This window comes from Electrona antarctica (genome assembly GCF_951216825.1).
Source record: "Electrona antarctica genome assembly, chromosome: 21".
NCBI lineage: Eukaryota > Metazoa > Chordata > Actinopteri > Myctophiformes > Myctophidae > Electrona > Electrona antarctica.
In genome coordinates this window covers 40,882,708-40,895,207 of record NC_136802.1, presented here as the reverse complement: position 1 = coordinate 40,895,207, position 12,500 = coordinate 40,882,708, and the positions used below count along the sequence as shown (strand labels likewise).

Sequence of the window (12,500 nt, the reverse complement as noted above, 5' to 3'; positions counted from 1 at the left end):
ACCCATTCTGACCTGAGATCAGATTCTAAGTTTTCTGACAGTTTTCTGAAAAAGCTATGTTTCTATGTCAGCCGCTCTTCGATTTTTCAAAAATAGGGGACCTACAAGCTACGAGCTTGTAGATCTGCTATTTTTCAATAGCTAAAGCATAACATAATGCTAACACCAAAAGGGGTTCCCGCCCAAAATGGGTTAAAAAAAGGTCATTATAGGTACAGTATATGTGTGAGCACAGACACTCTGTGGTCCATGGAGAGTCTCTTTTAGGGCGTGTCCACCAAAGCTTTTGTTTAGTTTTTTACTCCTGCCCTGAATATGTTTTCAAAGGGAGCGCCGTTTATTTATTTGCGCTGTGCTGGAACCACCAGGAACATGATGACGACACTCGCCGAGACTGAGCGTTTGCGCAAGTGTTTTTTTTTTAATAATACTTTTTGAAGGCAGCTATAGCCCCTCCTATATGTACAGCTTTGTGTGTTTGTACCACGGAATTTGATGATTTCATTAGCTGAGCACGGAATGTGATTGTGAGATGGAGGATTAAGCGGTCACACCTGGCCTGAGTCATGGGTGTGCCTGCGCACCTGTTGTGCGTCATGGACTTGATCAAAGGCACAAACACTCACGAGAGAGCCTCTGTCCGGACAGTGGAGAGCCATACTCTCCTGTGTAAAATGTCATGTGTTGTATTATTCCTGCACATGGAGGCAGGGACGGATTAACCATCACGAGGGCCGGTACGTTTTGCAGGCCCCCCATAGCACGCGTGCGTGCGACATTTTCGTGATTTTCCGTGTTTTTATCATCTTTTTTACCTAAATTTAACTAAATCAATGGCCAATGAAGTGCCCCAGGAGCCCTTTTCAGGGCGTCAAATCTATTACCGAGCAGTCCAGTTTCTCCGAAGGGCCCCTGAGAGCCAAGGGCCCCTGGGCCACGGCCCCGCTGGCCCAATGGCTGATTTGTCCCTGCATGGAGGTATGAAGATACAAACTTAACCCTTTTCGACCTACCATAGATTCTACAAATGTCTTTGTTTGTTGTTTTCTGAACAACCCATTCTGACCCCATGTTTCTATGTCAGTGGTGCTCAAACATGTTCATGTCAAGGACCCCCAAACATATTTGTATTTGGCTGCCGTCCCCCATCTGAAAATATGTTGTTCCAGGGACCTCCCCAGAAGCAAAGATTTGAGTTAAAAACGTTCACTCTGAAAGAATATATATTCAAAGATTTGCGCCACATTTTCACGATTCTTCAAAAATAGCAGACATACAAGCTCATAGCGCGGCACTCGGTGCGGCGCTATGAGCTTGTAGATCTGCTATCTTTCAATAGCTAAAGTGTGACATAATGTAAAAAATCACACCCGTGTGAACTGAGTGGTGCAAGGTCTTATATAGCCTGATCAGCTGTGGTCTGACGTAATGTCAGTGACCATAGTAACCATGCTCACCTGTGCACGTACACAGGTACACAAACATACAGACAAAGCTGGTTGTTGGAGTGGTTTGCACCACTCAAAAACACCAAAATGGGTTAAGGAAGCTTCCCTGTGTGTCCTTCATTTGGTTATCATTTAGCTGGGGACCACCTGGAACCCCCCCAAGGACCACTAGTGGTCCCTAGACCACCACTGTACTATACTAAACTGATGTTGTTTTGTTTTGCTCGCGTTCTTTCCGGTTGTCCTCTGTTCCCCCGGAAACTAAAAGGATAACCCAAAAAGGTCCCAGTGACTTGTTTCCTTTGATGTCCTGTGTGTTCAATTCATCAACGTAGCATACAAAATGTAACACAATTCTGTGTTGTATTTTTGTAGGAGCAGAAGAAGATGCAGTCGTCCCCGTCCCACAGCTCGGACTCAGCGACACACAGGTAAGCGCGTGTGTGTGTGCGTGCGCGCGTGTGCAAACACATTGAGTTTGTGCCGTTGTCACCCAAAAAAAACCATGGCAGCGTGTAATTTCTATTCGCGCATGTGGCGTGCTTGTGTTTTGGGAGCGGAAGACTCCGCCAGCCTGGGCTTCAAGTAATGTCCATGCACACTGTGTGTGTGTGTGTGTGTGTGTGTGTGTGTGTGTGTGTGTGTGTGTGTGTGTGTGTGAGACATTCTGCATAGTGAGTACTTTCTACTTTTGGTACTTTAAGTACATTTTGATACCAATACATTTGTACTTTCCCTCAAAGTACATTTTGAATGTACTTTGAGAGTGCCGTGATCCCCCCAAAAAAAGAAAACGGGTCTATTAATTATTTGGAGGAAGATTTTTTTTGGCCACACCCACCAGTTCATTTAGTATAGAGAGTATGCGCGTGACATCATCATCAAACCCGGAAGTTATCCAGGAATGCCTACCAACTTTACCAAGTGGCAAAAAACGACTTGCTGGCCTTGATAGCCCATATATCCAAACAGAAATGTCCTATCTGATTGCATTAAACAACGTTAAACAATGTTAAACTCACTTTGCCTGTTGCTTTGCCACTGGCTTTGCCACTCGATGTGCCATTCACTTTAAGCATGCGCATACTCTCTATACCTGGTTTTCACCTTAGCACCACCCACCTGAACTTAAGCCTCGCCCACAGATGTGTGTTGTATGATAAGAGCGAGCGGGTTAGGGGATGATTTTAGTGTGTCACTAAAATGGTGTATTTTCGATTAATCCTTTTGACCCGAAGGCTTTCAGCTTTCAGTGAAGACATTTTAATATTTATAACCACACCTGAGGGGGCTATAGAGCGTCGCAGTCCCGCCCCCTACCATGGACCAGGAAATGAATCCCAATGCATTTTCCTCATAGACATTTCGAAAAGTATTTATTTAAAGACTGTTACGCCGCGGACAAAGCCAACTCGAGTCGTGACAACTCACGACAACACAAACAATATTTTGGACCAAACAAATAATTACAAAGAAGAAAAACAACAAAGAAAGTGTTGTAACCTGCCGTTTTTTCTTCTTTCTAATTATTTGTTCGGCCCAAAAAATTGTGTTTGTTGTCATGATTTGTCACGACTCGAGTTGGCTTTGTCCGCGGCGTAAATGTCTTTAAATAAATACTTTCTGAAATGTCTATGAGGAAAATGAACGGAGAATCATTTCCTGGTCCAGGGTAGGGGGCGGGACTGCGACGCTCTATTAGACTCATGTCAACTCCATAGACACATACAAAACACCTGGGGGTCTATTAGAGTCATGTTAACTCCATAGACACATACAAAACACCTGGGGGTCTATTAGAGTCATGTTAACTCCATAGACACATACAAAACACCTGGGGGTCTATTAGAGTCATGTTAACTCCATAGACACATACAAAACACCTGGGGGTCTATTAGAGTCATGTTAACTCCATAGACACATACAAAACACCTGGGGATCTATTAGAGTCATGTTAACTCCATAGACACATACAAAACACCTGGGGATCTATTAGACTCATGTCAACTCCATAGACACATACAAAAAACCCGGGGGTCTATTAGAGTCATGTCAACTCCATAGACACATACTAAACACCTGGCGGTCTATTAGACTCATGTCAACTCCATAGACGCATACTAAACAGAAAAAGTAAAAAACTATGGCACATATTTAAGTAAATAAAGCAGGAAAGGGCGCACACCAGTGTTGGTGAGGTGCTGGCCTAAGGTAGTAAATAAGTAAAATGAGAATAGGCCGCACACACATAGCCACAATGCTGTATATTTATTGAGAAGAATCCAACGTTTCGACCTTTCGGCCTTCTTCAGGGAATTTAAGTAAAACAAAAAATGTGAGTATGTTTTCCACCACCGTGTACCGAGCCAAGCTCAGTCACTCCCACAGTGAGAAAAGACCCACAATGCAACACCTTATCACTTCTTCACTGTCCACTGGACACCTCGTATAGTCCGAAACCCATCGCCTCTGAGGAAACGGAACCAACATGTCCTTGAATAGTGACAATAGCCAAGATCTACAAGCTCACAACGCATGGTGATGTATGCATTCAGGTGACCAAAAAGATACAAGGTTTCTACCGGATTGCAAAAAATGTTTTTCTAAAAACCTCTCTCTCTCTCTCTCTCTCTCTCTCTCTCTCTCTCTCTCTCTCGTTATGCAAGGTCATAGTTAGTGTGTGACAGGCTGGGAAAAGTCAACACATTGTGGTTCCCATTGCTCACTGTGTGTGTATCAGACACTCACCCTTTAACGAGAGGAGGAAACCCATTCACTGCTGTTTGGACAAAGCGCTCCATTCTCCACGTACTCAAACGTTTTTTTTTACTTAAGTAAAAGTATCAATACCGCAATGTAGAAACAATCTGTTACAGGTAAAAGTGCAGAATTCAACATGTAATTGAGTAGAGGTACTGAAGTATTGGCTTCAAAATGTACTTCATCCATCCATCTTCCACCGCTTATCCGTAGTCTGGTCGCGGGGGCAACAGCTCCACCCCAAAAAACCCCGAAATGCATAGAAAACTGTATTTTACCACAGTTATACCTATAACACACAATCATCTATCATCCATCAATTTTATTTCTTTCTTTTTCTTTAGTTGTGAGCCACAAGATTTGTATCTTGTACAGGGCTTATATTAAGCAAGTAAGCATCAATAATAACATCAGTTGTCTGCTTTTCTGTGAAAGCCCTAACAAATGCTTCCTTAACATATTTGGATTTGACCAGAAAGATAACGCCATAAATTACACAGTGATTTCAACACTTGTCAGTCACTTGGCATAGGCTATAGCAGCGCACAGCAATGCCAGCATGCATGCATTGTCAGGGAGCGTGTGAGATACACGACACAAACGTTAGCACATTTTTGTTTTATTTGTGTTTCTTGTTGAGCCTCGTTGTGTCTTGAAATGAGCAGGGAATTTATATTTCACGGCGTATCCCATTTTTCGACCAAATCTGCCTATGACAGGTGGGTGACATGGCGTCTTTCTTCAGATGCTACGAGAGAAATAACAAACTGACCGTCTCCCGTTCTTCGCCGTTTGTTCAGACTGGTGCAGATCGGTTTTAACCCATTTTGGGCGGGAACCCCTTTTGGTGTTAAGCATTACGTTATGCTTTAGCTATTGAAAAATAGCAGATCTACAAGCTCTAAGCGTAATTTATTTTGCTTTGTATTCTGTACTCTTGAGTCTTGCCCCCCCCCCCCCAGCCCTCAAGTCTAATTTCCTCCTGGGGGGGAGGAGGGCATTTTCAGACCGGGGGAGATGGGAGAGGGAGGGGCTGTTCAGCTCTGAGCAGGGCACTATGGAGACGCGCACGTTGTAGGAGGGACGCATGCATGTAGTTAGTAGCGTAGTGTTTCAAATAGTAAGTAATATAAGCACTTTAATTTGAAATATCATTGAAATTTGGGATTTTTGCATGCCATCATGTTTGGTGAGGCAGTCAGGGCATTTAGGGGGGCATTGCCCCTTCCGTGCCCATGCCTATATCTGGGCCCTGGAGTATGAACGAAGATTGCTCGGTAGACAGAGAGCTTTGCCTTCTGGCTCAACTCTCTTTTCGTCACAAAAGTGAGGTACAGCGACTGCAATACCGCCCCTTCCGCTCCGATTCCCCGGCTGATCTCCTTCTCCGTCCTCCCCTCACTCGGGAGTTCAAAATGTACTTGAAGCACCAAAAGTAAAGTGCTCGTTGAGCAGAATGTTCTGAAAAAGAATCAAGTTTATTAATAATTATAGTATAGAGTAAAAGGAAAATATTTGTCTCTGAGATGGACTGAGGTAAAAGTATTGGAAATTGGAAATACTCAAGTAAATTACAAATACCTCAAAATTGTACTTAAGTACAGTACTTAAAGGCATATTCAGTGATTTGACTTAATTCAAATATCACTTTTTTTTTCTGGATAATCCTCCCTACTATAGAGTGTGCTGACCATATAAGGAGTTCCTCCCTGTCCCCATTGAGCCCCTGGGGTAAAAAAAAACCCTAGTTTCAGTTTTGGTGGCGGGTGGCAAAGCCTTCATCCAATCAGGATGAGAGGGGCCTTCCTCCAATCATGATCGAGTGGGGGCGGGCCTTGGTGCACATGCTGTTGGCCTGTTGCACTTCCCCCCCACTGTAGAGCGTGCATGTGCACATTTTGTTACCGGGGCGGACTGGGTGGTTTTCCAAATCACCCAAATCACTGAATGCTCCTTTAAGTAAATAGACTTTCCACCACTGCATACTGGGATATCCCTGGTCTCTGCAGACACGAGGAACAGATATCTATTGACATTGTTACACGTCTCCCAAGAACCAAGCCTCCTGTTTTCATTTCAGCTTGACACGCACGCACGCACGCACGCACACACGCACACGCACACGCAGGTTTTTAATCTAGCAGTGTTTTCTCCCAACTGTTTGAGAGACAGAGTGTGTGGGAGTGGGAGAGATAGCAGGAACTGACGATGAAGCGAGGTTTGCCAACTACGAGATATCTCGTAGTTTAATTGACACCCGTTATCTGACAACTATACGAGATATCTCCTAGATATCGCGTTATATCAATTATGAAACCGGTGTTGCGCGGTGTTTACGTTTACTGGTGTCGGGGAGGTCACCAGGACTCTAGATGCACCTCGGAGGCAGACATCTCTCCTGTCCAGGGGGAGAGTAGAGAGAGTGACGACATAAAACGTATGGATTGTAGCTTTAACCCATTTTGGGCGGGAACCCCTTTTGTTTGGTGTTTTAAACATTATGTTTTAATTTAGCTATTGAAAAATAGCAGATCTGCAAGCTCATAGCGCGCCACCGAGTGGCGCGCTACGAGCTTGTAGATCTGCTATTTTTGAAAAATCATGAAAACATTTATTTCAGAAAACTGAAAGGATTTAGAAGAAACTTTCAAGGTCAGGCCTAAATGGGTTAACTATATATTGGCTCAAGACCAGGGGTCATCAACGGACAAATCAGCAGACAAATGTAATGTTCTTATTTCATAAGGGTCCATTTGGATCCATTTTGAACACTCTCAGAGTTACAGACCTGTCATTCAGGGCTAGCTCTTTGCGCGTTTCTGGTAACATTGTTATCCACTCATTTAGTAAAATGTCCACCACAAAGCCAGCATGGCGATGAGCCCTGCTCAGGACTGACTGGTGCTGACATCCCTCCTGGAGGGTTGTTTGTTCCACAGCGTTTAGTAGAAACAGAACTGGGTTGGCTCCAGTGTTGTTTTTGCCAGCAAATTTTGATTTTAGTTTCAGTCATAGTCTCTTCAATAGTTTTAATTTGGTTTCAGTCACATTTTAGTCACCCCGAATGTTTTAGTGTTAGTCTAGTTTTAGTCGACTAAATATCATAAGATTTTTGTCGACTAAAACTACAGGTGATTTAGTCGACTAAAATGTATTTTGGCGGGCCCTGATGCCGTCGAAATGACTGATTTTACATTTGCTGAAAATAGCCGATCTACAAGCTCACAACGCCTCGCAGCGCGACGCGTTGTGAGCTTGTAGATCGTTGTGAGCTTGTAGATCTACAAGCTCACAACGCGTCACGCTGCGACGCGCTGTGAGCTTGTAGATCTGCTATTTTCAGCATGCAACCAAGTGTAAAATTACTTACACTGGATCTCTTGTCCACTAGTCCCTTCCTGACATTTTAGTCTAGTTTTTATCTGTCGACGAAATTGTCAGTATATTTAGTCTTAGTTTTAGTCGCCGTAGCTTATTTTTCATGTAGTTTCCATTTCGTTTTCATCAGTGAAAAAAGGTAGTCGTCTTAGTTTTAGTCGACGAAAACGACACTGGTTGGCTCCCACGGGGTGCATGTGTTTGGTCCAACACACTAACAGTCCTACAGTCATGAGACACCTTATCCAAAACCCCACCCTGAACCTATAACCTCACAGGGAGCCTACAGTTTTTTTTTAACCTGCCACAGGTTCGTTTTAACCTGCCACACGTGTCGGGAGCCACGGGCGAGTTTTAACCGGCCACGGGTTAGTTGTAACCGGCAGTGCATGTCGGGAGCGACGGTGTTGTCGAACTAATGCCTGTCGGACTGTTAGTACGTCTAACCAACATACTGGTATGCACCCCGGCTCCCCACAGCGTCTGAGTGCTTGCTACCAAGCTACGGGTGCCTGACACAGTGCCCTGCCCAGCCTCATCCTTCTCTCTCTCTCTCTCTCTGAACTTGTCGGTCTAGTGCCCTTCGTGGCATTCTTGTCACCATCACCTGAAAGGCCCTGAAGGCCCCGGACGACTGGTTGAGAACCACTGGGGGTTAAGCAACACAATGTAAAGGAGCCAAGAACAATGACAGCGTCACAGCTGGGAGAGAAAGTCCAATTTATTAATGTACTGAAACAGGAAATGTGCAGAAAATGTGATTCTGCTCAAATGTGCTCAGAACACAATGAGCCTTGTCTCTCCAGACATCAGTCAAATGCACCCTGTAGGTTTTTGTCTGGGTCTGTTTTAGTTCCAAGGCTCCTAGTCCCCCATGATCTCTCTCTCTCTCTCTCTGCTGTCTGTGTTTATCCCTGTCTCCGTTTGTCAACTCAATTCGTAATGCTTTTTTGGCATGACATGACATGTCATCGTGACAATAGTGGTTTGTTTTTTACAGCGTGGGTTTACGGCAAGAGTCTGTCTGTCTGTCTGTCTGTCTGTCTGTCTGTCTGTCTGTCTGTCTGTCTGTCTGTCTGTCTGTCTGTCTGTCCAGAGATAATTTCACAAACCACTGGACAGATGGCCGTCAGTCTTTGTATGCACACTGCCAGTAGGACACATGAAGTTTTATACTTTTTTATACTTTTTTAAGATATTTTTTATGGCTTTTTTGCCTTTATTTGATAGGGTACAGTAATGTGACAGGAAAGGGGGGGAGAGATGGGGAGGAAGACATGCGGCAAAGGCTGAAGGGCCGAACCCGAAGCACGCCGTCAGGCGGAAGTTTTATACTTTTTTAATATTTAAATGTAAATAACAGATCTACAAGCTCAAAAGGCGTCAAATTGCGAGATCTGCTATGTTCACATTATTTGATGTTCTTTTTTTTTTCTTTTTTATGACCGCATTTCAATACGGAAAGCATTGCAATTTGCACTTTTAAACACTTAAGTAGCTTTAAAAGCACTCAAGTACAACTTTGACGGAGCAACTTAACACTTGTAGTTGAGTAATATCTGAGCAGGAGTATCTATACTCAATTCTGTACTAGGGATGCACCGTTATTGAAATGTTGGCCCATATGATATGATATAGTACTTTATTGTGAGTTCACACTGAAATTTGTCTTGCGACACAGCAGCCAAGTATGCAGAACACATATACGTACACACATTTGACATAACACAAAGAACAAGACAATTTACATACATAAAGACATGAAGACAAGAGCAATATCCACCGCTTAGATTATCCTGTGGCTACTACGACTCCTGATTAAGCCTCAAGGTCGACTGGTGGACAAAGGACCTCTTTAGTCTGACCTTATTGTATGCTGGTACACCATATCTCCTTCCTGAAGGTAGCAACCTATATTCTCCATACAACACATGCTTAGTATTAGAGGTGATATTCCTTGCTAACCTTAGGATGCTGTTATCATACGTGGATGTATAAAGTTTCTGAAGTTGTTGTCCAACAATCTTTGAACAAATGTTCAGTTGTTGCAGCATTTGTGACGAACATAAACAGCTTGAATGTAGTATTTGAATTAAAAGATGTCCCAACGTTTGAAAGCTTCCCCATAAACACTGATCACAAAAGGCTTTTCATTTATTTTTCAACATAGTTATTATAAAATTGAATATCTGCTAAAACCAGTGTATTATTTTGATATCGACCCGGTACCGATATTGCATTTTAAGGCCAATATCGGAGAATACTAATGTGACGACCGATTAATTGCCCATCGCTATCCTATACTCTGACGTCTTGTGTCCCCATGTTCTTCCCTCCGTGTGTGTGTGTGTGTGTGTGTGTGTGTGTGTGTGTGTGTGTGTGTGTGTGTGTGTGTGTGTGTGTGTGTGTGTGTGTGTGTGTGTGTGTGTGTGTGCGCACGTGTGTGTGTGTGCGCACGTGTGTGTCTGTGTATGTGTGTGTATCCTATAGGAGCAGTCTACACGTGGAACTGGGACCCCCACAGTCTTCATCATCCTCCCCCTCCCCTGCGTCTCCCCCCTGCGTCTCTCCCTCTGGCCCCTCCCCTGACCCCCCCAGCCCCTCCCTGGAGGAGAGGAGGAGACCTGGATCCCTGCTTCTCTGGCAGGAGAGAGAGAGACAACAGTAAGTATGAGAGAGAGAGAGAGAGAGAGAGAGAGATCATACTATTATGCCAGTCATTGCTGGGTTAAATTATGGGGTAAATAAGCAACAAAAAAAATCCCGGCATGTTAACAGCATGAACAAGCACCTTTCTATTCACCGATAAAGCAGTGCGACATGGTTCGCTGACGGCATGACCGTCAACCGTTTGTTTTCGTGTAGAAGCATGCAGCGGCAGCTGCGCGACCACGGCGATTGCGTGACAAAATGGGACCGGTGCCAGTTCGGGAAAAATAGATTAATAGACCAGTCATTCCCCAATAGTGAGGGGAACATTCAGACCCTTCTGATCCCCAATTTGTTTTCCCCTAAAAAAGAATATCTATAGTAATATCTGATCTACAAGCTCACTCACTAGTGAGGTTTGGTTAAAATAACATTTGTATTCATGAATTCAAATAAGTTTAAGTTCAAGTTAAAATAAGTTTTAACCCATTTTGACCTGAGATCGGATTCTAAAAATGTCTTCTACATCCTGACAGTTTTCTGAAAAAGCTATGTTTCCATGTCAGTCGTTCTTCGATTTTTCAAAAATAGCAGACCTACAAGCTCGTAGCGCGCCACTCGGTGGCGCGCTATGAGCTTGTAGATCTGCTATTTTTCAATAGCTAAAGCATAACATAATGCTAACGCCCAAAGGGGTTCCCACCCAAAATGGGTTAAACTCGTATTAACAAGGGCGTTTCATAAAACATGTTGACGGTGCTATATTTCAGTAGTCAACAACAGTCCTGTGTATTACCGTGCAGTATAACCACATCTTTTTTTTATTTTTTGGTACAGCTTACTGAAGTCCTCCTCGTCCAAAACAGGAAGTCACGTGACTGCGGCGCCACAGGCAGGAAGTTGCTCAGGGTGAGTAGAAACGTCCGTCCCCCCCCCCCCCCCCCCCCCCCCCAATTAAATAAAATTTGTACTGCTACTGAGTGAATGTCCTCTGATTCTGATTCAGATTTTTTTTTTTTTTTTTTTTTTGCATTTCCTGGAGTCGTATCATCATATCAATTTACAATTTGGGCATTTAGCAGACGCTCTTAATCCAGAGCGACTGGCAGTAATCAAGAACAACACATGGTAATACATCAAATACATAAAAACAGCCTCGACAACTCAAATTATTTAATTTAGATAGCATATTATGTACACATAGCACTCTATTCGACACCGTAAATCAAAATTTTGTATTCGCCAATATTGTTTAAAATATATTTTATGTTTTTTATTTTTGCTTTTCTACAGCAGACATGCAGCTGTTGTTGTTAGTTCTCCAACTTAAGTACTAATCCATTCCTGGTTGATTGTTTTCATATCATATACTGTAGGCCTACTGTACGTGGGTCGCCGCCAATGTAGGTGCGGTGGCAACATATTCAAGAAAGATTTTCTTAGGAAAAAAGCATGCGTCATACGCTCAATGGGCTGTACAACTACAGTGTGTAAATACGTTACTTACAATTGGTGCAGTTTCGAAAATAGCAGCGAGGCATTGTGGACTTGTTAACTTTGATTCTGAACAGCTGCTGTGAATTCCGGCCAATCAGATCGGCAGCTGCGCAGCCAGCGCTCTGCCCATAGTTAACCCTTCACTCGCTGGTTGTTTCAGAACACGGTGTTTTAATGCTTGATTGGATGAAAGAAAAATATTTTACCGCCGAATAATCGACTAATTTCAAATATTATGGTATTGGAGTCGACTACCAAAAATCACGTGATTAATGGCCTACAATTTACAATGTAGGCATTTAGCAGACGCTCTTAATCCAGAGCGACTTACATTAAGCAATAACAAAAAGCATGGCATACATCACATACATAAAAAGTAGTTATCATGAAACATGCGTAAGCTAAGAACGTAACAGTCGAGTATCTATATCATGAAACTATATGTAAACTATACATACTATACTATATTATATATTATACATATGTACTATAAAGTGCTATTCACTACATAAAATGCAAGTTCTAGTGTGGCCTACTACTCTATAGTGTATTTTATAGTTTCACTGTACAGATATTCTACTGTTTGGATGTCAGGTTCTTAGCTTGCTTTGCGATGATCCTTGATGACTATTTCTATGTATTTGATGTGTTACCATGTGTTGTTCTTGCTCACTGTAAGTCACTCTGGATTTAGAGTGTCTGATAAAATGCCAACGTTGTAAATTGAGAAGGGAGAGGTTTTGTAGTGTAATAATAATGTCATTAGTC

General features: G+C 43.0%; 1 protein-coding gene across 1 annotated transcript in view; it reads left to right on the top strand.

Moving 5' to 3' along the window:
- Nucleotides 1-12,500, top strand: part of lrch4 (leucine-rich repeats and calponin homology (CH) domain containing 4) — a gene marked incomplete at its 5' end in the record, with an annotated part of 40,660 nt that overhangs the window by 20,186 nt on the left and 7,974 nt on the right. The window contains 3 exons of the mRNA XM_079491383.1: nt 1,824-1,879; nt 10,077-10,250; nt 11,073-11,144. Coding sequence (XP_079347509.1) covers nt 1,824-1,879; nt 10,077-10,250; nt 11,073-11,144 — 302 coding nt within the window. The remainder of the gene's footprint in view (nt 1-1,823; nt 1,880-10,076; nt 10,251-11,072; nt 11,145-12,500) is intronic.